The 26,490-nt window shown below is 37.4% G+C and overlaps 1 protein-coding gene across 1 annotated transcript; it reads left to right on the forward strand.

The window, feature by feature from the left end:
* The first annotated feature begins 122 nt into the window (after positions 1-122).
* Positions 123-26,404, forward strand: scube2 (signal peptide, CUB domain, EGF-like 2). Its single transcript, XM_046857939.1, is given in 24 exon segments — positions 123-408; positions 664-786; positions 1,799-1,924; positions 2,151-2,285; positions 4,363-4,488; positions 4,740-4,856; positions 8,379-8,402; positions 8,405-8,467; positions 10,144-10,260; positions 10,792-10,914; positions 11,271-11,387; positions 12,999-13,121; positions 13,647-13,763; positions 13,873-13,965; positions 14,754-14,870; positions 15,528-15,695; positions 15,940-16,143; positions 20,865-21,035; positions 22,149-22,316; positions 22,768-22,929; positions 24,165-24,362; positions 24,472-24,624; positions 24,714-24,793; positions 25,475-26,404. Coding segments are annotated over 24 exon segments (3,063 nt in total). The 5' UTR covers positions 123-317; the 3' UTR covers positions 25,622-26,404.
* Positions 26,405-26,490: the final 86 nt, after the last annotated feature.

Consider the following 26,490-nt stretch of genomic DNA (forward strand, 5'->3'; position numbering starts at 1 on the left):
AGATAGAAAGGTGTGTTGTCTATGGTTCCAGTCAAGTGACAAGGAAAGGTACCGTTTCAGTACCGTTTATTGTGAGAAAAGAGGCGGTGAAGATCTGACAACCCCCTCCCCCCGACACACACACACACACACACACACACACGCGCGCCTCTCTCTGCTCGAGCTCATTTCCAGTGCGGTACGAAGATGAGGCGGACGCTCGCGCTCCTCTCCAGATCGGGATAAACACGTGTTTTGTTGGTGTTTTTATTTTATTTGTATTACTTTTTGTCAATGCATTTGAATCCCACTAGCCTCTGAGAGTGAAATTGAACAACATGGCATCCGGTAGTGTCGCGCTGCACTTGTGTTTGTTTGTGCTGCTGTTACACGGCGAGAGGAAAAGCGCTGCGCTGCTCCGGGACGCCGGTAAGCGACTCTACAGTTCTTCATTCATCCCCTTTCTCTCTCTCTCTCTCTCTCTCTCTCTCTCTCTCTCTCGCCATTCAGCACTTTGTTTTCTTAATGCACTGATTTACATCTATATTTGTGTCACTTTTTATTTTACTTTATTTTCAAATGAAACTTTAACGTCAGCTTTTGTGTTTGTTTGTATGTGTGTGTGTGTGTGTGTGTGTGGGCGCATGTGCGCGCGCCTCACGATGGTGTGTTTTGCTGCTGCAGATGTGGATCAGTGCTCTGAGGGAAGCGATGCCTGTCACATTGACGCCATTTGTCAAAACACGCAGACTTCCTACAAGTGCACGTGCAAATCCGGCTTTAAAGGAGACGGGAGTCATTGTGAAGGTTTATCATTTACTATTTTTGCACTTTTTTTCCCCTGTCTCCTGTAGATTTTTTAAAAATAGAAACCTTTACAGAAATGTTAATGGTTTCCACTTCAAGTACCATTACAAACCTTCAATTGTTATCCGTTTAACCCATTACCAGATGGTTTCCATCCCATAGTTTGTGTACATTATTAAATCAGTGCCTAATCATCAAACCCAAGATGACGCTTAATGAGGGCTCCTAATGCTATCCAGTAGATACCACATGTGATCCACAACCTTAGACACAACCCACAGACATAACATACGACAAACAGAATGTAAGAAATAACCTGTCGAGATCCATGGGAATACACCAGTGCAGATTACATTGAAAAAAACAGTACAGGGTTTAGCAGGGTTTTTAGGTTTTCATTATCTGTTTAAAACATCCAGCAGGAAATAAATGGTGTTTATTAGATTGAATGAACTTGTGATGTTCACGTCTAATAGTCAAATGCAACTTCTGAAGTAATACAGGAAATAATGGAAGCTGGCTAGAAAACCTCAGAGCAAGAGATCATAATTGTCTTTTTTTATTTTTTTTTTAAAGAGATTACTTTATTTTAGTAGTACCAGATCAAGGGCATTTCAGTGATGCTTTATGGAACCAGTGTGATCAATAGTGATGTTAAATACTCCTATTGAGATGATGTTCAGACATGCAAACCCAGTTAGGTTGGGATATAGAATAAGTTTGAGTGTTAATATACTTTGGAATTGGACCATCATAATTATGACATTGAATGGTAAATAATAAATAAATCCTATACAGACATAAATGTGAAAGTGACTTTAAAATAGAAATCAGAATTTAAATGCCATAGGATTTGATTGTAATGTGTTTCATGGTTTGTTGTGAGTTGCCTTTTAAGGAAAAGAGGCGGAGCTCAGAAGCTCTAGAGACAGTCAATTTCAGGAGCAGAAAATATTTTTGGGATTCCGTTATACAGAGGGCACCTTTAATAACTCGTGTCCTGTTTTCATAGACATTGATGAATGCGATTCGGAATTCAACGGTGGCTGCGTACACGAGTGTAACAACATCCCGGGAAATTACCGCTGCACCTGTTACGATGGATTTCATTTGGCACACGATGGACACAACTGCCTCGGTAACAATCAGGTTTATGTAGAGATATATTGAGATCAGTTATGAGTGATGGGAATTTTTTTTTTGTGTATAAATGTAAATTTGGGGGGAAAAACGCTTTTTACAGGATATAATTTTTTAATTGTATATGATGAATTCTCTGTATGTAATTTGTTTAGGTTTTAGGTAAATATATTAAGTTTGGAGTTTTATGTGCTTAATGTGTACTGTGCACACTTTACTGTTAGACGTGGACGAGTGTCTTTTCAACAATGGCGGCTGTCAGCATGTGTGTGTCAACACCATGGGGAGTTACGAGTGCCGCTGCAAGCACGGATTCTTCCTGAGTGACAATCAGCACACATGCATCCATCGCTCATTGGGTGAGTAGCTTCACACGTCGCTTCTCGACGGCATGCTACCATTTCAGTTAAGTAGTGATGGAGGGATGTTTAAGCGGCACACTCTCTTTTTTTTTAAAGAGTGATAAAGCCGAGTTTTTAGTTTCTAACACAGATGCTTTTTCTGTGTATATTTAAGTTAAAGATAAAGTTATAGCAACAATGAACTTTTGTTCTCTCACCAGACTCTCTTTCTCTGTCTTAAAGTTAATTAAAGAAAAAATGCTGCTTGTTCTGCACGTTACAGAGAAAAAAGACCAGAATCAGACCTTGACTGTTACTGGAGACTCCTTCTATTGTAATCCAGTTCCTAAACATCATTTACTAAATACAATTCTGTGAATGAGCTGTTACTATAGTAATAAAAGATTACCAGAACAAGCGCATTGATACAAACCTGCATTACTGTCAGTGCCGCTGTAAGAGAGAATGAATCAACATCTTCTGCTCAATCACAATCCTTGAGAATTCGAAAGTGCTATAGACTTTGTTTACTAGCACTGCTACAATGATAAGTAAGATAAACCTCTGAAACACGTTTTTTGTGTATTAGAGTGTCTGTGTGTTTGTGAAACGTGTCTCTGGGCTGTGTCAGGTCCGAGGTCGAGGGAGAACCCGGGCTAATTCGTAAACGTCGGCACATATGAGCGCTTGATTGACAGCAGAATAGAGAGTGACAGCTTTAAACTTTGTGCTCTCTTTTTCCTTCTGGTTCATTATCCACAAACTGCTGTGGGGGGAGAAAAAAGGTCTGTACGTTATGTGAAACAAAATGAGTCACTAACTGCGACACTTGGCTCGTAGATCAGAATAAAGCACCTTTTTATGGAGCTTCTCAGCCTCAAGCATTGTCACTTTCTCACTTCTGGCCAAACAAAAGCCCCACCACACCCCCTCACCCCTCTGTAAAACGAACTGCAAAGTTTTCCACCCCATTGAGTTTCTCCGGGCAAACTCGCCAAATCCTATTAACACGTCCAGCACGGGGTTCAGTGTGAATGAGGAAAGCCGACCTGATACTCTCGCTCACGGCAGGTCAGAGGGCAGCCGAATAAATAGCACTGGATTTGAAAAGAGTTACACATATACACACACACACACACACACACACACACACACACACACACACACACACACACACATACTCACATGTGTAAAGGGACAGATGGATCAGGATATATGTTTGTTTGTGTGTCTGTGTGCGTGTGTCTGTTGCTAATTACTCCCTGATTGCTATTAATCTGGCAGATCATACCTCAACACACTGCAGATGTGTGCAAAACAAAGCACTCTTTTAAATTCAGATGAATGGGGAGAGAGAAAATTTACGAACCAGTGCTCTGAGCAACGCATGACTTTCTCTGGAGTTTTTATTTTTATTTAGTTTATTTTTTCGTGTCTGGTTTCTTAACAGAGGTTGAAAGAACTTCTATAAATGGATTTTACATGGATTACATTTATGCATTATTTTGAATTAATAATGTCAATTAACTTATGAAAACAGAAACACTGTTTTATTTTTCGTTTCCCGATTTGCTTTAAAATTAGAAATACAAATTACATTGATTGTTTGTTCAGAAATATTTTGAAAAATTTCCCATTATGTATCAATGGATTGACATTTGTTTCCAGTTTTATACATTTAATATTCGTGTTCATATCATAAACAAGGCATTTATACAACTTACACCTATCATATAAATTGTGTACCCTTTAAGATTAATTTTTAGGTCACAGCTTACACAGTTTCTAAGCTACAAATGATGCATTTACTTTTAAATCCCAAAGGGTTTTTAAAGCTTACATTCCATTGCATATCCTTACTATGCTGTTTATATTTGCCTTATGACATATTTTTTAATCATGTATATTTCATGTTCTGTATATAATGTAAAATGTTTATTTTTAGACATCCAATTTTCACATTTAATGGGAAGAAACATTTTAGAGATTTTCAGGGTTCTTTCAACTCACAGAATTATTTTTACATTTAGTTCAGTTCTAGTTTGAACCTTTCTATCATGCTTCTTTTGCGTTTAACCGCTCCTCTTCCTCACAGAAGGTCTGAGCTGCATGAACAAAGAGCACGGCTGCGCCCACATCTGCAGAGAGACACCCAAAGGTGGAGTTTCGTGTGAGTGCCGTCCAGGGTTCGAGCTCGCTAAGAACCAGCGTGGTTGCATCTGTACGTATCGGGAGTTTTATCCCAGTACACATGGTTTTATGTGAATTGCTAAGTTTTTGCAAATAAACATTCACATGCACCTTGTTTTGTGAAAAGTTGAGAGTTAAAAGTAACATTTATGGGAGTGAAAAAAAATTCTATCACACGTCCCCCAAACATTATTATAAAAATAACAGTGAAGGAATTGTTGAGAAATACTTGAATAGAAATGCACCTCAGCATCTGTCTCTATCTGCCTTCTCGTTGCCTAGTGACCTGTATCCACGGTAATGGAGGGTGTCACCATGTGTGTGAGGACACAGAACTCGGGCCGGTGTGCAGGTGTCACGCCAGGTACACGCTTCAGTCCGACGGTCGCTCATGTGTAGGTACGTAGCCGTGAACGTGTTTCTCAAAATGTGGCTGCACAACAATGATCTTTATTTCTACTAAACTCCAAAGCAAACAAGTGATAGTGATCACAAACACACACACACATATCAGATAGTGAGGAGGAACAGCTGGAGCCTACTGACTGTCTGCTCATTATAATTGTGTGTGTGTGTGTGTGTGAGGTCCATATTTATCATTGCTTCATCTCCATCTCTGTCTTTCACTCCACCAGCATCGCCTGCATTCTTTAGCTTTCTCCTCGTTATCTGCCTCGCACATAGAAGAGATCATAATAAGTTTATGCTGTCAGGGAGGTCTAAGATTCACTACACTAAACACTGGAGTTGATTTGGATTTATTTCACACAGTACATGCTTTATTGCAACATGACCAAGTCATAAACTACAAGCTGCAGGATGTTCAGGTTGTGCTGATTGTTTTGTCTGTAAGTCCCTCATCATACAGTTTTCAGAATCAGAAAGAATTTGTTTTGGTTGTATTATATACAAAAAAAAATTATATGTATTTATGTGCACACACACATACACATACATGTTCCAGGACCCAGAAAATATTCATATTAAATTGAAAATTTATTACAATATACAGTAATATAGTATAACAATACATTCAAAAGTGATTTTTGCTGTATTACTGTATATTGTAACAATAATAATCTTAAATGAAAAGAAAAAAGTGATGTTTCTCTTGGAGGAGAGTCAATGGTGGTGTGAGGGAGATAGATTTGTGAGTGGAGGATAAGATTTTCTGCTGGGAAGGAGGGGAATCGCCTTCCAATATGATGTCCTGAAGGCTTTCACTATCTTCACTTAGTCTACGATTTTTTTTTATCACTCTCAGTTTTTCACTCAAATCACTTTTCTTTTAAACTTTTCTTTTTTTTTTTATTTATAACTGTTGTCGCTGAGTTGGGAAGCACACACAAAGAACCGACGTCCCATCGCGTTCATTTAATAAAGCTCCATACGTATAATGTGACAAAATTTTACAAAATATTTTTTCCATATAGTAAACGATACGTACACCAGGCTACCGTGAACAGAGGTTCCACTGTAGATAGATATATAGATATAGATATATGTATCTAAATAAAAATATATAAAAGAGGCGAAACAAAAACCTTCAACGCAACACACATTTCTTCATGATGTCCTTTCTTAACTCAAATATATATATAAAAAAGTAAAAAACATTTGTTTTACTGATGTGCCAATTCTCAAAGCAAGCAACAAAATCTGCCATGAAGCACACTTCCGGCAATTAAAACCGTCCGTGTGGAAACATAGCAAAAGTTCTGTTTGGTGTCCTGATAATTTACATAATTTTAAACACCATAATTACTTTAAAACATTTACAAGGATATTTTGTCTTCGTGCTCTATGCAAGTATGATTTCACTAAAAAAACAAACATTTGTATAAAGCATCCATATTAGTCCATGCCCATGTTGATTAGAGTATCAAAAATTTATTTAAGGTACAGTTACAACAGTTAAAAATGTGCGATTAAGTTGCAATTAATCGTGAGTTAACTCATGGCAATCATGCGATAAATCACAATTAAATATTTTATTCAGTTGACAGCTCTAAAATATGTATATATTAGTCATTGTAGTCAACGAGCAGTCATTGTGCAGTTTGTATAGCAGTATAGATTTCCTGTCCTATGAAAATAACTGAACATACAGCCATTACTGTCAAAATAACTGGCAATAAAAGTGAGTAAACCCTAAATGATAACAGCTGTATGTCGTGTAACCATGCAAAGCCACATGTCATTTTCATCATGTTCATGTTGTTGTCTGCTTGACAGGACCATACAAATGTGTGTATCTTGTATAAGAGCAGTTAACATGTGGTGCTTTGAGTACATTTCTCTCATACTGACCACTGGATGTTCAGCATCGCACCTCATGGAAAAGACTCTCTAAATATTTAAGAATTAGAATTGTTTAAGAATTAGAATTGTTGCTTTCCAAGACGGGTTCCACTCGGAACAGACCCTGCAAGGGTCGATCAAAGAAGTTGTGTCCTCATGCGTCAGGTACAGAAGCTGGCTTTAAAAAACAGACGCATGAGTGCTGCCATCTTTGCTTTAGAGGTTGCAGAAGCAGAAGGTCCGCTTGTCAGTGCTCAGACCATACGCCACACACTGCAACAAGTCGGTTTGCCTGGCCGTCATCCCAGAAGGAAGCCTCTTTTGAAGCTGGCTCACAAGAAAGCCTGCAAACAGTTTGCTGAAGACAATCTGATGAGACTAAGATAAACTTGTTGGGCTCAGATGGTTTCCAGCATGTGTGGCGATGCCCTGGTGAGGAGTACCAAGAAAATAGTGTCTTGCCTACAGTCAAGCATGGTGGTGGTAGCATCATGGTCTGGGGCTGCATGAGTGCTGCTGGTACTGGGGAGCTGCGGTTCATTAAGGTACCCATGGATTCCAACATGTACTGTGACATTCTGAAGCAAAACATGATGTCCTCTCTTCAGAAACTGGGCTGAACGACATGGTAACGACCCCAGATACACCGCCAAAATGACAACTGCCTTGCTGAGAAAGCCGAAGGTAAAGGTAATGGAGTGGCCAAAGCAGCAGCTTTGTGATATCATTATAGAGGAGTGGAATAGGATCCCAGCAACAACCTGTGCAGCTCTGGTGAATTCCATGCCCAGGAGGAATAGTTCTAGATAACGCTGGAGCTCACACAAAATATTGACACTTTGGATACACTTTTGACATGTTCACTTGAGAGGTGTACTCACTTTTGTTGTTATTTAGACAATAATGGCTGTATGTTGAGTTATTTTCAAAGGACTTTTTTTTTTTTTTGAGGAAATCTTTACTCAAAAGTAAAAAAAAAAAAAGATGTGTCTCAGGGGGAGGAATACAGAGTGATTTTCTGAGGCCTTTTTTTTTAAACTGTAACTACAACATGGTGCTGAATTTGAATAAAACGAGGACCAAATATGGGCCCGTGGGATAAGCTAGCAGTAGTTACATTCATAGAGAAAATTCATATATTCGTAAAGCAAAGATATGTCTCAAACAGTCTGTTAACCACTATATAGTTAATAAACACTTCATGCGTTTCCTCAAGTGTTTCATTCTTTTTACTGCAGAACAATTATTCAACAGTTTGTATTTTTATGTATTAGAACCGACACAATATTTCTTTTAAATGTAGTTACAAATACATTTATTGTTCAATAATTTCTCTATACTCATTTACGTTATAGCACAGATAAACACTTGTTCCCACATCAGCCTCTGTTTATTCTCACATAAAATGAACCCAGCTTCATACTGTCCTATAGATGTCCACTGACACTGGAGACTGGAGACTGAAGAAGTTACCATGTATTTTATAGAGAAATAATGTTTTTTTCTGTTTAATTGGTTCATTATAAGTGGAACATGCACTGTATATGTCCCAGTGAATGAGCTACTGTATATCACATCCGTTCTTAATCTTTCTTCTGACACCTACTTTTGTCATGGCAGAAAGAGATGACGTGTCCACCGCAGCTCTGACCATAATGCCACGTCCCTCGCCGAGGTGGACAAACGCGTCAAGCGCAGACTCCTGATGGGTAAAAAAAATAATTCCATAACAACCATATCTGTTTTTTCCTTTCTCAATCTTTTAAGGAGTGGTGTAGAGTTTGCATTTAATCCAAGTGTAAAGCTTTTTGGCACTTTTTCCCCCCCGGCTGCTCTGCTACATTCCTGCAGGCCTGGAAGCAAACTGTGAAATGACTGAGAATCCACGCTTTCTCACCTCAGATCTCGATGCTGTAAAATCCCTTCTGGTAATCGTGTGGTAAATTTCACATGTGTTGCTGTGGGGAGGTTTTTACTGTATGCGCATGTCTCGCCTGAGCAATTCCATGCTCATATTATGAACGGCTTCTGATTAACACACAGCCTGAATTTGACAACAACCAGTCAGCAGGGATTTTTATAAACACGCTCAAACATATGCGCCCCTCATACTCAGACATATATTGTGTAGAATGTAATTCATTTATTAGAATTTATTTCTCATTATACTATAAAATTATTCAGTATCACACCTGACATGTTTATGCAGTTACTAAGACATGCAGGCTCCAGCAGTCGAGTTTGCAGGAACAACAAGCAGCCCTCACACACTTTAAAAACATATCGATCTTATCACTAAGGCAGCAAAAGAGATCGAAAGATATATAAGTGTTTAAAGAGAGTGGCATTTAGTAACAACAAAACAAGATCATGTGAAGAAAGAGAACGGAAGAAAAATAAAAAACAATCAGAAATGAACAAAAATGTAATCCAGACAACAGGAGACATTCAGAAATATCACTTTCAGACTTTTCTATTATCTGATCACAGGGTTTTATTCACTGGTTACAATACATTTATGGAATTTATTGATGTCAAGTGTCATATAAAGACAACACACAAAAAAACAACTTATAGAAGCAATATAAATATAATAAAACCGAAAAAGTGTATAAAAACAAAACACAGTAGCATTTAAATTCTACCAGTGAAGGAAAATTATAAATATACCAGATAAGTAATAAAGAATTGTAAAAACAAAAATAGTATTGTATTTATGCACTTATGAATTCGTTTAATTTTTTTGCATCGTTTTAAACCAAGGGTGCGCAACCTTTTGCATTTGGTTTAGATATATTGGCTTTACAATAAATTCAGCTCAGTAGACTCCTATAAGTGGATAAATCATTTTAAAGTTTGGGACTCATAAATGGAAGTGTTTATGAATCACTCTCTGTTGAAGTTTGTTACAAGAATGCTGTGGATTGAAACCTCATGGTTTCCTCTAAGATGATCGTGGATGTTCTTGTTTAGATATCCTAATGATTACACCCAAGTCACATTCAAGGAACAGTGGATAACTTTATTTTGATTTTACAGACTTAAATTTTACTCACATCAAAAATGACCCTGATGCTCATGCTGAAAATCCTGTAACACACGGAACACTGCCGGACCCTCCACTATTTAGTTCTAGAAGAGGAATGATCCCTTGGTAGAGGAAGAGTTTGGTTACTCTTGAGGTTTGCTCCTCATGACGTCTTAGAAAGTTCTTCCTCATCAGAGTAAACTACGAGTTTTTTATTAGAAAGAAATCTAAATGTAAATCTATACCCAGATTTAAAGCTGCTATGTTACAATTAAGAAAGATAAATAAGTATAATGAATTTTATTAGGTTAATACACTGTGTGTGTGTGTGTGTGTGTTGCTGTTGTTGTTTTTTAGAGACCTGTGCTGTAAATAACGGCGGCTGTGACAGTATGTGTAAGGACACATCCACTGGCGTTCGCTGCAGCTGCCCCGTGGGTTTTACTCTCCAACCAGACGGAAAGAGCTGCGAAGGTGCGAACAGAATAGTTTTTTTTATTAAAAACATTATTATATTTCTAAAGTATGTGCACCCCTGAGCATCACACCCCTATTCTCTTTCAAAAAATCACATTCAGAAAACATAAATATTATTCCATATAAGTGTGTGATGCTGATGCTGTGGTAACAGTCAGGGGAAGAGGCACATATGGGTGTAGTGATCAAGGGTGCACAATATATGATATATATATTTTTTTTTTTATTGATTATTTCTAGATATTTTACTCAGTTCAGGTTTGAGCATATAGAATATTTTTCTTATTGCAAGCATTTATTTCTAGTTAGAAATAGAATTGATCTATTGTTAGTATAAATCAATCTTAAAATAAGCAAATGTGTCAGAAAAATAAACTAAATGGTCTTACAATCTAAAAATAAGAAATATTCGATAGCTTTTCATGTATTTATTTGCTAATATGTCAGTTTTTGTAGTACACTGCGAATGTAAATGAAAATGTTCATCACAGATAAGGTGCTTGTTTGTATGTGTGTTTGTGTTTGTAGATATCGACGAGTGCAAGTTTCACAACGGAGGCTGTGACCACTTCTGTAGGAACACCATTGGCAGCTTCGAGTGTAACTGCCGCAAAGGCTTCAAACTGCTGACGGATGAGCGCTCCTGCCAGGGTTAGGCTTCTGTTCCTCTCTTTCTAGTTGTGTGTGTGTAGCTGGGCTGGCAGATAAGAACGTATCTTGAAGCGTGCCCGTAGCGACTTGCAGGATTTCTTTGAAGATCCTTAACTCAGCCTTTCTTTAGGAAGCCTTTTTTTCTTGGTAAAGCTCACAGACTCCGCCCTCGTTGGAATGTGCGTCTCCCTGTTATTATTAACCACGGTGTCGATTTTTCTTTCATATTCGATATTTGATGTTGAAGCTGAAAATGAGCACACACCAGCTAGACAGATGGGCATAATTACATTGTGTCTATGTGTACATATTATGTAGCTGTATATTTATATATAGGTTTTTTTTCTTAATTATAGATATTGACGAGTGCTTCTTTGAGAGGACGTGTGACCAGACTTGCGTGAACTCCCCTGGAAGCTTTGAGTGTGTGTGTAATAAGGGATACACGCTCTACGGGCTTACACACTGCGGAGGTACGCCTGGCTTCTCGTGAATGATTGCGTGTTTATGTTTCACATTTGGAGATTATAATAAGCGCTAACTGCAGCGCTGACTTCACTTAATCACTGAATAACAGAGTTAGAAACAAGAAGCTAATCCTGACCAAGCGGAGTTACTGTGGCCATGATGATTTGATGATTTTTTTTGTAGGAGGACATCCCTAAGTGTTGTATTGTTCTGAAATACAATTGCATGGAAGCAATTTACCATATAAGTTCTTTATTTGATTAAATTTGATTTATATGATCAAAATATAGATCACCATCTATGAAGCATTTTGTTCCTGTTCTCACTTATGTAATAGAAATATCATTTCAGATAAACACTCATGGGTTGACAGGGAAAACGTACTGTTACAGGGTTCTAGATAGAATGTTCCCCTTTAGGGTTCCAGATCAGCCCTTCTTAATTATCGCCAGTACAGAGAAAAGATGTTCTGAGGTGTTAAAAGTGTAAGAAGAAATCAAATCAGGTTTTTTATGTCATTGTGTTTGTGCATTGTTGTCTTTAGTACTGTTCTGACGGGATTAGCTTCGGTCCTAACACACACCTCGTGTTAATACACAATGAATGTTCTAATATTTATTGATGCTCAATCATTAGCAGGTCACATGAACAGGTGATAGCTCAGTGGTTATGATGTTTAACTTCTAATCAGAAGGTCATGAGTTCTAATCCCAGCAACACAGATCTTGAGCAAGGCTCTTAAACCTCAATTGCTCAGTTGTATAAGTGAGATATTTTTGAGGCTTTGAGAGAGAAGAGAGCGCAATTTCTGGATTATTAAATACTTTATAAAATAAAATACACCATAAAATACACCATAACCTATTCCAGACAGATATGTACATAAATTCCAGATATACATAAAGAATGATTACATTACACATCTTGACAGGGAAAACCTGTCTAAACAGGGCTTTAGAAGATTTACACTACATGGACAAAAGTATTTGGAAGTCCATATGTGGATTTTCTCCCAAAGTTACCACAAAGTTGGAAGCACACAATTGTACAGGATGTCTTTAGCTGTGGAAGCATTATCATTTTTCTTTGAACTAGGAGACCCAAATCTGTTCCAGCATGATTTTGGCCATGTGCAAAATATGGTTTACTTGGGTTGGAGTGGAAGATCTTGTGTGTCTTGCTATAGAGCTCTGACCTCGACCATATTTTGGAACATATTGGATCTGACTGCATCCAAGGCCTATTAACCCTCTTGAGTGTCTTGAGCACAAATTTCCACAACCACAGTCCAAGATCTAGTGGAACACCTTTCCACAAAAGTGGTTATTATAACAGCAAATGGGGACTAAATGTGTAATGAGATGTTAGAAAAGCACATACGAATTTTATGGTCAGGTGTCCACAAATATATATCTACATAATGTAGATGATGAAGGATTTGATTTTGCATTGTAAACTTATTTTTTCTTCCATTAATAGTTAAACTGCAGGATGTTAGGTGTTGTGAGGATTAAAATATAGGTTAATAGTTGAATTTATGAAGATATATGTACATGGGTTGGGCTTAAAATGTTAAAATGATGATGAGCGTATTGAATTTTGCTCCTTGTTGTCAGACATTAATGAGTGCAGCATGAACAACGGAGGCTGTGGACACATCTGTGAAAACACCATGGGAGGATTTCAGTGTCACTGCAGGGCAGGATACAGACTGCACTGGAACAAGAAGGACTGCATCGGTAAGCTGTCATTAAACTCGGGACAAGTGAGCACATTTATTTATAATGGGAGCTGGAAACAGGAGATACTTTTAAGCTTCTTGGTTGTATTTTTCTGTCTCGCTCTTCTTCCCTTTCTTCTTAAACATTTCCAACTAAATTCAAACTAAATGTCTTGCTTTTGTTTCTAATTCCTATACGCTGAATGCAAATAAATTGTATCCCTAATGATATCGGAATCCTGGATTCAAAAAAGAAAAAAAAGGAGGTGGTTTATTTGTTTCATATTCAGTTTTTCCTCGTATCAACCTTTGATCCACCTGCCTCTTGTGATTAATCACTTCCTGGAAAATAATAAATAATCTTTTAATATTCCTACACAATGTGTTAATTTCAACATTGCCATAAATGACATTTCCTGTCCTAAGGGTATGCAAACATTTGCACTCAACTATACGAGTTTCTGTGGGTTCTCTGATTGTGTCGGTCTGTCATGCATCCTGTAGTGAATTTATCTGTGAGTATGTTTTGATCTTGAACATCCAGAATCCGGTGGTTCTTCAGTGTCGTTAGTTTCGGTGAGACCGACACTGAACTGCAGTAAACATGGAGGAGCTGAACACTGCTTCCTCACCTGTCAGTCTCAAGTGAACATCAGCAGCGGTGAGTGCACGCTTCATACACTCGGCTTGCTTTACAAGCTTTCGCTTCAGATCCTGTTGCACTCAAGCATCTCCCGCGTCTCTCTCGCTCCGGTGTGTTGCATATGCAGGCGCTGAGGATTCTTACACCGTGACCTGTGGTCTGCCGCTGCCTGGATCATCTGGAGGAGGACAGCGGGGCGACTGTAGGCCTCACTACTCAGGCATGTCCACACTTGCACCAGTTTCCCTATCATCTCTGTGGGATTGCTTTCACAATGAGATCCTTGATTTTAAATAGATATCATAAAAACAAGGGTTCTGTATTAGTTACCAGTAGGGTATGCAGTCAAATCCCATTAATAAACTGATCATGTTGTTATCAATCTGTGCAAGAGCTCCAAAGCATCACAGATCTGCCTTTGGAATTTATATCAATTTATATTTGCTCCTCAGTTTTATACCAAACATCCTGATGTGTTTGTGTCTAAGATTTATTTTTAAGAAGAATTTAATGGCTTTAATAAGGATGAGGTCAGATCTCTATAGTAGGCCACTCAGGATCTTGCACTCTAGTCCTTGTAAACCACATCTTCTTCAGACAACTGTCTGTGTATTATCATGCTGGAAAATAGTTTGGGTCTTTTAGTTCAAATGAAGGGACAATTTCATGCTACCACATCCAAAGACATTTTATATACAATTGTGTGCCTCCAACATTATGGGTACAGTTTGAAGAAGAAGCACATGTGACCCAATATATTCGTACATTGTTTATCTTTATTTATTTCTAATTAACCTTATAGTGTACATTATATATATATATATATATATATATATATATATATATATATATATATATATATATATATATATATATATGCATTATATAATTATATATAATTAATCTTTTTATTTCCTAACTGTTTGTAAAAGTATAAATGTGTTGTGAAAGTGTTTTAATGCATTTCAAATATTTTACAATATCTTTTATATTTTCTTTCCGGTCCAGACTCTTCTTGCACTCACAGGATCAAAACCACAGCCACGTTTAAATGGGGTCAGGGAAAATGCAGTCTGAAAAGAAGTCCGGAAAAACTCACAGAGAGCTTCGGCATGGTGCTGTCAGGTAACACTCACAGAACAAAAAATAATCTCTGGATGTCTCTATAGAGAGACAAAAAACCTGCTTGTTTTCTTTACTGTGGCTGTGGATGGTGTGTGAAAGCTAAATAGTCCTGGATTCAGAAAGGATGAATCTTAGGGTATTTTGGTCTATGAGTTCTGGATTGCGATTGGTCAGAAGGTGTGGATTATTTTTCTTAACTCAAAATTAAAGCTTGTTAATAATAAATTATTATGAATATAAATATATAAATAGTTGATAAAAAAATGAGGCAATTTGAAACAAAAAAGTGTGTTTAATCCATAAATGAGACGGTGTTCTGTAAAGAGAGGTTTCTGTAATTTATGGAAGGAATCTCCAGTGTCATCACAGTTAAAGGTAAAGAGGATTCCTAAAATTGTTTGGACAGAAGATTTTACACTTTTTTCCCCCAAAAAAACAGAAAACCGAGAGACTGGTGAGAGAACTGATGAGGGTGTATAGCTGCTATAACGTTCTGTGGATGTTCTACAACATTAACAACTACATTCTTTATTTAAAAACAGCACCAAAAAAATACAGAGGAAATGTATACGTTTTCTCCTGTTTCTCATCTTTATGAGCTCCATGATTGCTTTTTTCTTATTAATGGATGTTCTTTTTTTTTTTTTTGTTTCGTAGATAAAAAGGCCTTGGCTACGGAGAACATGCAGTTCAGCTTTGTGAGGCTTCACTGTAACTCCTCAAGTCAGCGGCAGAGGAATCGTCACGGCCGTAAAGCGATGGAGGACGAGAGCTCATCCATTACGGCCCTGTTTGAGCTTGATGTCAACCCAGAGGAGGTAACAGGTTGGTTTCGCTGCAGCGCTCAAACGCTTTAAACACCCTCTCCTGCTTTCTTGCCTCTTTGCCTATAAGTGTTGCTTCCTTCTGTCTTACTAAACACAAGTCAGACAGTGAAAGTATCTCCTGTTTAGTTTGGTTTGGATCACGTCTGGGTGTGTATTGCTAGAGAGAGTAGAATGAAATGCACGCTGTAGGTGTGTGTGTATGTATATTTTTCTGTGTGTTTATCCAGTTTTTTTGTCAGCAGAGGGTTGTGATATGGCCTGTGTGAAGCGGCGTTCAGAAAAACGTCTGAAGAAGACCATCCGAACTCTTCGCAAGTCCATTAACAGAGAGCAGTTCCACCTGCACTTCGGCAGCTCGGAGTATGAACTCACTAAGAAAGTGGCGCGGCCTGCAGACGGGCCTGAACCCTGCGGCCCTGGACAAGTGATGCGTGACCGGAAGTGTGGTGAGGCTCTATCCTTTTCTTAAATCTCCTCTTATTGTTCTCATACCTCCATCCACATGACGAGCAAAAGCTTTAAATCCCGGTGTTCAAAAGCCTGTTGTGTTTCTATCACAAAACAGTCGGCGTCTCTCAGTCATCTTTATGTTCACTCTGCATGTAAAGTGTTTGATCTCTTGAGGATAGTTCAAAGATCAACAAAGCATTATATAACCAGCTTCACTTTTAACCATCTATCAGTGTAAAACTCACTAAGATAATTAAGTATGTATATATATATCACTTCAGACAAATTATTCTCTTTCATCTTTGCTGTCGAATGTTGGGTTCAATCTTAATCTTAAACTCAGTGCTGAAGCAAACTAGAAAAAAATAAAGGTGAAACCAAAAAAGAAACCTAAAAACCCCAAATGAAAACAGCTTGAAGGATTTCAGAAACCCTGTTCACAGCTTTACATAATGTTTAAGTATTCATTCAGATAAATAAACCAGTACAAACAGTTTAGACATTTTTATAAACCTCATGTTTAATCTGTGAAACTAAAAATTTTCACACTTATTTTTTTAATGATGTCTTGACCACTCTCAGGACAGTCTGATGCCACAGGTCTTCATTTCTACACCCAAAGTGCACTGTAGCAGTAATGCTGGTAACAGCATTAGGTTGGAGTGACCATAGACTTATATTTACATTTATAATGATAATTCAATTCAGTGCAGGTTTCTTTGTATTTGTAATGTCATTGAAACAATGGATATCGTCACAAAGAAGCTTTACAAAGATAAAGAGGTTATGAGGTTGGAATATTTCTTATAAGTTTATTCCTTATGAGCAAACCAGTGGTGACTTTGACAAGGACAAACTCTCGGAAATGGTGTGAGGAAGAAATCTTGAGAAGAACCAGACTCAAAAAGGAACCCATTTTCATCTGGTGGCACAGCATGTTCATCAATTACAGTTCCATCATTGTTGAGGTCTTCTGTTCAGTGATGATTACTTAAATGCAGAACTGTTCAAGCAAAATGTGGTCCTGAGCCATACGTTTTTTGAAGAACTTCTTTAAGTTCTTGTTTTGGCTGAAAATCTATACTTTACTCTGTTAGTCACTTTACACCAGGTCATGCACATGTGCAGGTTCAATGACCGTGTTTGAAGAAAGGGAAAACATCTCAAGACCTGACCGTGTTGTGCCTGAAGAGGTCACTGTCATTTTAGAGAGATTTTGACATCGTTTTTAAGTTTAACATGGAGGAGAAACTTTGTCTAACCAGCTGATTCAGTGAGACTTGCTAAAAAAATGTAGTGTTTAATGGAACAGTTGACTAAATTAAAGTTGTGTATACCACAGGACTGGTGAATGCTTGGATTTGATTGGTCAGGAAAGTGGGTAACATTTATGCACTTGTTCTAATATATATTTGTTTCTATAGAAACAGCTCATCAGATTGAGAGAGAGAGAGAACATTATTAACTTTCCACCCACTGCTGATGCAAACATGGAAAAAACAGCGCAGTAAGCATGTGGGTGGCCTAAAGCCTCCCTTAATATCACATATGGGCTTTACACAAATTTGGCTTTATATTAAATTCCATAATAAAGGAAAGAACCACACTCAGACTAGTGCACCGGTGTTAAAATCATACTTCTAGTACACTCTATACTGTATCCACTGTATCAGTGGAAAAAAGTCCCAAACCTCTGCACAGTTTTTGGGTTAAATGCTGTAACTAACGTGGTCCAGGCTGTTTATGTGGACGTGTCAAAGCCTGAGAGCCTCTTTTATGGTACCATCATAAGGTCAGAGAGGTCCATTAGCCTTTAAAAGAGTTTGTGTCAACACTACACGGGATGAGTGTGGAGTTTCACTTCATAGCCAGGATTATTTTGTTTGGCAGTAAAGTTTAAAGTGCATCAGAGTGCTGCTTTCTTTTCACACACTGGGTAAACAGGATGTCTGGGTCATTAATGAATTGGCTATTACTGATCGATGTACAGCATATATAGTCTTTTTAGAGCTCTTTTCTGTGTCATTAGATTGAGTCTTTCTTCTAAGGGGAAACTGCAAGTGTTAGAGCTATTAGTCGCTTTATTCGATCCAAAAGCAGCTTTTTATGCTGATCGTTTCCAGTCTCAGAGCAGAGCCCCCGTTAAAGTTTCTGACACTCCATTCTGAGCTCGGGCGTGATGTCAGCACTTTCATGTGGCACGTTTGTGTTGGCCGGCCCGCGTACTCACTCCGCAGATGGCGTGATGGTGTGTGTGTCACAGCGTTTTCCCTCTCACTTGACAAGCCCAGAGCATCAATAGGCAGGCGGGAGGATGACTTCAAGAGGCGCAGACGTACAATTTCCAAGAGGCGGCTCAAAGGAAAGCTTTAACTCCCAACTCTAAAAAGGAGCTATATTTTTCCTCTCTTTTGTCACCTCCCCCACCGGCGCTCGCCTGCACTAAGTGTAGTTTAGCCTTTTCAGTTTGCCCGCTCTATTGTAAACCCCAGAACAGATTGAGGAAGGGGGAAGTTTGTGTGAGAGAGAGAGAGAGAGAGAGAGAGAGAGATTTCTGCAATTTACATATTTTGTCTTTTTTTATTATTCACTCTCTTTATCTCTCTCTCCCTCTCTCTCTCATATATATATATATATATATATATATATATATATATATATATATATATATATATATATATATATATTTAAAAAATCACCCTTTTTATTGCTTTTAATTTATGGACATTGTTCAATTTTTTACTTTTAATCTCTATTAGTATTTCAGTTAATTTTGTCTTATTTTTATTAAATATTTTGCATTAGATTTGCTATGTAATTGCTGTGCAAAGAGAGAGAGAGAGAGAGAGATCTTCATATCAGTACAGATTTTCACTGGGGGAGAAGAGGGGGTTTATTAAGACTCATTAGTCAGGGCTTTGGAAATGCATGGCACTGATCTAACTCTTCTTTTCCACTTCCATTTACATAGTATCTGTAAAAAAAAAAAAAAAAGAAAGAAATCAGTTTGTTGGAATCATGCTACATGCAGATTTCATGGCATGTCTTAGTGTTGGAAAAGCAGATACGCATTCCACTTGTGTTGCTTTTGGCTCTTTAAAAGCTTGATGCATGCCCGCGATCCGGTTTTCAGCCAGAAGTGTTAAAAGACTTTACCCAGACAGCTGTGTGTAAACTCTTAGAAATAATAAAAGAGCAGCTCGTTTTTGGCCGCTCGATTTTGCGTCAATGCATAAATTTACTCCGATCGTTGCGTCGTGTTTGTTTTCATAAGAGAGACGTTCGAGCCGTGCTGTTTATTCAAGCAACCGGTTAAAGTGCCAAATTCCTTCTTAGGAAAAGCGGGACACGGTGTGACCCCGGCCTGTGAACTGCTTGAGAAAATTGACTTCAGCAACACCATGGGAATCAATTAGCATCAGCTGTTTGGGCTTTTTTTTTTTCTGAAGAGCGCAGGAAAGCGATTGGACCTCACTCAATAGGGGGGATTCACAATCCTGACCTCTTTTATTGGGTTCAGCTCCTTACCGCTGTGATAGCACAGTGTTTTCCGATGTCATCAAATAGCCTCGAGTCCAGGGGACTTGAATAGAGGTGAAAGGTCCTTTAAACCTCTTTCTGGCCGTCAGTTCGAGGACTCAATACAATCACCCACTTTGCATTTGAAAGGCTTCAAGGTTTCTCTCTCTTTTTTTCCCTCTCACTCTTGCTTTCTTTCTCTCAGTATTTTCTCAATCTTCCTCTTTTCCTCCTGTCCTTTAGCTCTGGAGCTCAAATAAAAGCCCGGGCAGAGACAATGCTATGACGGCTCTTCACGGTCATTCAAGAGAAACAAAAGCAAAGAAAAAAGTAACTTGAGAGTTTTAGAAAAAGTAAATTTAAGCAATTTGCTGAGGCTTTGTAGCTAAAGTGACCCCAAACAATCAAGATAATCATAACCTGTGTGTAGAATAATAAACTTACTTGTTCCTAAGAAATTGCTTTTTCAATACAATTAGTATTATATATTTAACATATATATATATATATATATATATATATATATATATATATATATATATATATATATATATACACACACACACACACACACACACACACACACACACACACACACACACATACATAGCGGTAGTGTGTGTATTAAAATGTCTACATATCATAGTCAGATCCAATATTATCATTATTATTATTATTATTATTATTATTATTATATAATGTTACATTAAACAGTATGAATCATTTAAGCACACTTTTTTATTTATATAAAAAAAGTTATATTTAAAGGGTTTTTTTTTGTTTTTGACTGTTTGGTAATTTTTGGCAAAGTGAGAATTTTTAATTTCAGATCTTCACAAAGACATAACGGACTTTTTGATTTTCTAATCCATTGCAGCGTCTCCTCAGAGACCGTCCATTTCATCTTGCTTTGGAAGCTGTTGCTGTAAATTACTTGGTATAATTTTGTCCTTAAAAGCAAACATTAAAAAAAGGCTTTGCTGGTGTCCCTGTAATCAGCCTTTATGAGTTCTGGTGAGGAAAGCAGGATAAAACACACACACACACACACACACACACACACACACACACACACACACACACACACACACACTCTGCCTTGGAGCATGTGTGCACTGAACTGCGGTGTGTATGATGTGATCGCATGTGTGCAGGTTTTGATGTAATGGTAGATTTAACTCGGTTTTTTTTCGCTCAGTGAACTGTGGCGTCGGATCGTACCACGACAGTGAGCAGAGGAAATGTGTCTCCTGTCCTGCTGGAACATACCAAGATGAGGAAGGACAGTTGATGTGTGAGATGTGTCCAGGGCCGAGAGGCAGAGCGACCACGAGAACCAGTGGAGCCCGGAGCGTCGCAGAGTGTGGAGGTGAGACAATGCATTTAAATATTTCTCTCTTTAACATTCCATTTATCAAAATCAATCAACATAATTTATACAAATTTTGCTTATTTGAATACTTTTATAAAGGAGGAGTATACTTTCAATAAATAGAAATTAGATTACATTTCCAGACATCTATTAAAACAAAAGAATACTATAATAATTCTCACACATTTAATTAATTTAAAATATCAAGCTTTTTTTTGTTTAAAGACTTTATCTAAAGTTACAATAAAATCTATTAAATTCAGCAAATTTGATCATATTTATTTTATATTCTATTCTAAGGTTGTTAGAATATATATAAAATATAAAATTATATTTTATATATATTTATAAATATAAATGTCTAATATTACCTATAGTAATTTATAATAACTTTTAAGAATCTCCGCATTTCTTATTTGGGATCATTATACAAAACAAATATGATCATAAAAAGAATAGAGAAATATAAAAAGTTATCCGATATAAATTGTCAAACATTTCAAGCATTCTGGAACAAAGCAAAGTGATGCTATATAAAGAAAACAATGAAACTATTTAAAAATAGTTGTTAAATCATTTATTTTAAATATGTTTATGCTATAACGGTAATAGACATACAAATATATATATATATTTTTTAAATAATGTCATAAAGATACATTTTCAGTATTCAAACTATTTTATAATTCTCATTTGTAGTTTTGTTTTTTTCTTCTGACCTAAACCCCCGTTGTTTGGGAAAAGTTGTTTTCAACATTTTATCAGAAATCTAAATCTTTTAAAGACTCTGAAAGTATTTTCCTACTTACATCCTGTTTATTGTCTGCAAAAACCTACCTGTTTTGATCAAAATCTCAGCTGTGTGTGTGTGTGTGTGTGTGTGTGTGTGTATTGCTCACACTCCTTGCTGTATTCGTGTGTTATCTGAGCTGCTACAACACATCTCCGGTCTCCTGCTTTTCCACCGATAGACAAAACATAGGCGTGTGTGTGTGTGTATGTGTGTGAGATAGAGAGAGGGAGAGATAATGAACCTGTACAGTCTGCTTTCTAACAGTTTAAGTGAAAGGGCTTTAATGCGATCATGTTCCCATGTGGATCTTGCTTCAGGTCAGTGCTCTCCTGGACACTTCTCTCATGGTGGCTTCCTTCCGTGCCGTCCGTGTCCCAGAGGCTCGTACCAGCCGGAGATAGGACGCACTTCCTGTCTGCCTTGTGGTGGGAATCTGGTGACAAGGCATGAGGGTGCTGTCTCCTTTCAGGCCTGTGAGACAAAAGGTGAGGACATGAGATAGTTCAGCACACGCATGCCATTTATTAATCATTGACACACGTCATTGAATACTGCAGTGTGGAGACGTGTAAAAACACATGAACATGCATAAAGATATAAGAACTTCAATATCAGGCTGAAATTAAAAATTTTAAATTCATTCAAAAAGTTATTGGATTAATCTTTTAAAATGTGCTAATATTTCTACTTGGGTATGAGAACTTACTAGAACTGAGCTCTCTCTTTTTTATTTATTTATTTATTTTTTTAAATAATAATTGTATCATATAAAAATTAATGTTAGGCTTCTCACAAAATCTTAATATTTTGTAGAATTTCAGAAAGAATAGTAAGCTAATTGAATAATAAGCATATTATTACAAGAGTAATAGACTAAAATTGGTGTGTGTGTTTGTGTGTGTGTGTGTGCATGTGTGTGTTCGGATCTGCGTACAGTGCAGTGTTCTCCTGGGCATTACTACAACACCAGCACTCACCGCTGCATCCGCTGTCCACTGGGATCCTACCAGGTGGAATTTGGACAGAACTTCTGCGTGTCCTGTCCAGGAAACACCACCACAGACTTTGACGGATCCACCAGCATCACTCAGTGCAAAAGTACGTGGCGAACCCCCCTTTTAACAAATAAATAAATATGAGTGTGTATGAGGAGGATCTAAACAGCAAGGATTTTAATTAAAACTATAATATATAACAAAATATAATGCACATGAAAATACAAATAATTTTGAGCAAAAATGTCATGTTTTTGGAAAATAAAATAAAATTTTCCAGACCATTCTAGATTTTTTAGGGCCACACCACCTACCTTACACACTCAAAAGTGTATTGACACTCCTGCAAACTCTTAAAACTCTGCACCTATCTGGCTGATGCACAACTTATTATTTTATGTGCATCATTTAGGAGTATAAGGCTTGAACCTGTAACGTCCACTTTTTAATGAAAGACAGTTTACATGTTACTTAATATTCATGATGTATTCAAATGTGCTTGGTTGAAGTCACACCCGCATTGAAAAAGATTCAGTTGCGCATCATTAAATAGGGAATGAAAGTCAGTGGAATGAATAACAATACAAAATAAAATCGCGATTGTTTTTGTGATCTGGACAATAAAAATAACGTTTGTTAAGCGCCTGTGTAGTTCAGGTTGATCGATCAATAAATCACACATTAAAATCTAATCAAATTCATCTATTAATATCATTGCCAAAAAATACATTTATGACTGTATTACCGAACTTTGTCGGAGAAAATGACATGCTATACGCAATATGGCCAATAGTATGTGCACCCCTATATATCCCTATGCCATTCTTGAAGACCCACTTACAAAAAACATGGGTATTAGTATGCCGTTATTCCTCCTTTCCTCTTTTCTCCACTCTTCAGGGAGGACTTTCCGCTAGATTCTGGCTCTGAAAATTTAACGACAAGGGCATTAGTGAGATTGGGTACTTAGATTTCGATGAAGATGTTCATCCCAAATATATTTTGCCAGGTTGAGGTCAGGTCTTTGTGCAAGACACTTGAGTTCTTCCACTCTAGACTCTCAGTTCAAAAGGAAATCATAGCACTACAGTGTGAACTTTGTGGTAAACATACTTTCATACACAACATACTTTGAATCCTAATCTACATTTTATTTGTGGTAAAACTCCAAAAGCAACGTGATCAGCTTTACTGCGATATCTATTTGCATATAGCGTATATCACTGGCGAGTAGCTTTCAAACAGAAACTGATCTGCTTCTCATCACAGCTTCTGGTAGAAAAGAAACCTTGGCCTCAGCAGTAATGTTCCTCTGTTTTTTTTTCTCATGTTCCACAGACAGGCACTGTGGAGGAGAACTAGGAGATTATACAGGATTCATCGAGTCGCCCAACTACCCCGGCGATTATCCGGCTAACGTGGAGTGTACGTGGATCATCAATCCTCCACCCAAGCGCAGGATCCTCATCGTTGTCCCGGAGATTTTTCTCCCCATGGAGGACGAGTGTGGAGATTATTTAGTCATGCGTAAGAGCCGTAAGTAAAACTTTTTTTCATGCGTGAGAAGTAGAGAAGATGGAACCTTAGCGAGAACCCTCAGGAATGTGTGCATGTGAGGCAAACGTTTTGGTTTCTGCCTCATCAGCTCTACCGAACTCAGTGACAACATACGAGACGTGTCAAACGTACGAGCGGCCAATTGCCTTCACCTCACGCTCGAAGAAGCTGTGGATCCAGTTCAGGTCTAATGAAGGGAACAGCGGCAAAGGTTTTCAGGTTCCCTACGTAACGTATGACGGTGAGCATTAATGGAAACATGTAGATGTTCTACATCCCTGACCCTGGTGTGTTCTCCTTCTGAAATTTGGTTTTGTTTTCTGGTTCCAGAGGACTACCAGGAGCTGATAGAGGACATTGTAAGGGACGGGAGATTGTACGCCTCTGAAAATCATCAGGAAATTTTAAAGGTAGGATGAAGGGAATAGTTTATGGGGCACGTTTATGTTTATGTTCAAGTAAGGGTTTTTTTTTAACAATTATGTCACACTGCCCCCACGTGGACATCGGGTGAAATACAAGCTAAGTTAATTTCAATGTAGTGCAAACTTTTGTACCCCCTCTCCTGTAGGATTTGATTGGTTTGCAGGTTTTTTCTAAAATAGAACAAAACAATAAAAAAACCAAACAAAATCAAGAGAAAAGACTAATATTTAATTAGTTATTTTCCAAATTTCTAGGGGCATAATCATTTCTGTGGTCTATTTTTTATTTCTTATTATTCTATCAGAGGGGTGTACAAAATGTGGCAAATTTTTTTTGGTTAACGCAGGAAAAACTACTTTGTTGGAATAAAATGTTGAAATGAAGCTAATGCTGAAGCTAATTCTAAAAAAAGAAATCTATTTAAAAAGAAATCAAAAAGGTCACACTGCCACCTTGTGGACGCCATGTGAAACAACCGAAAAAGTTGTTTTATTTACATTTTAGATTAAACATTTAATTGTTTTAACTATATTACAAACAGATTAATTCGAATTACTGGTATAAATATAATTTTATTTTATATTTAATTCTAAAGGAATGCCAATTTCACAATCAACTGCATTTTTATGTAAAAATTAAATGTATTTTGAAATTTTCCTCCACAGGACAAGAAGCTCATGAAGTGTCTGTTTGATGTTCTCGCTCATCCACAAAACTTTTTTAACTACACTGCTCAGGAGTCAAGAGAAATGTTCCCCAAATCTTTCATTCGGTTTCTGCGCTCCAAAGTTCTGCGGTTTTTACGTCCTTAGAAATAATAAGTGGAGGACTTTCCATGGAATGTGGCACTCAAATCTGATAATTCATACTGGATAAATATCCATATTTTCTTGAATCTTAGCGGTTTGAGGACTTTGTGTGTGAACGAAGACGAGAACGCAGCTCCACGATGGCTGAGAAAGAGCGATTGGTGTCCCAAGAAAATTTTGCTACGAATGAATTAAAAGCTGAATCTTTTTTCAAGAATACAGGAGTTAAAAACCTCAGTGTGATGAGGTCAATACAATTCTTTTCCATTCTTACATTCAGAGCTCAGGGTCAAACCATTTGGGAGAAAATGTAACTCCATCCTCATGCTAGTGTGGAGAAATAAAACAAAAAAAAAACAACAAAAAAAAGATTGTTGCTGTTGTAATTATGGTACATGTCATTTTATTTGTATCCTTTAAAGCACTCCTCTGGGCATAGTTGCAGGAAAAGCAGTTAATTCTGTTGTATATTATGTAAAAAAAACTTCATTTAAACTTTCATGATATTGTATTTTTTGAAAAGCATCCTTGAGAACAACACCAGACATGTAATAAAGGTATTTAGGTATGCAGAAATTATTTTCTCCAGAAAGTTCAGTAATGTGTCACTAGGAAATACGATATGCAGCTAATGCTGAGCGCTAAGTTCTGGGAATTCATCTCATGTTTCATTTCATTGCAGGGCTACGAGATCTGACGTACTCATTAAATGTTATAGAGAGTAAATTAATGTTTATATTTTTATGTTTGTACATCTAACATGTAAATAAAAAGAAACGAAAGTAACCCAGAATGTGGTGTGATTACATGTATTGTAAATATTCACATGAAAGGAAACAAGTATTTTCCTTCCCAAATCTGAAGAAATTTCA

The sequence above is a fragment of the Silurus meridionalis genome, chromosome 9, assembly GCF_014805685.1.
Source record: "Silurus meridionalis isolate SWU-2019-XX chromosome 9, ASM1480568v1, whole genome shotgun sequence".
NCBI lineage: Eukaryota > Metazoa > Chordata > Actinopteri > Siluriformes > Siluridae > Silurus > Silurus meridionalis.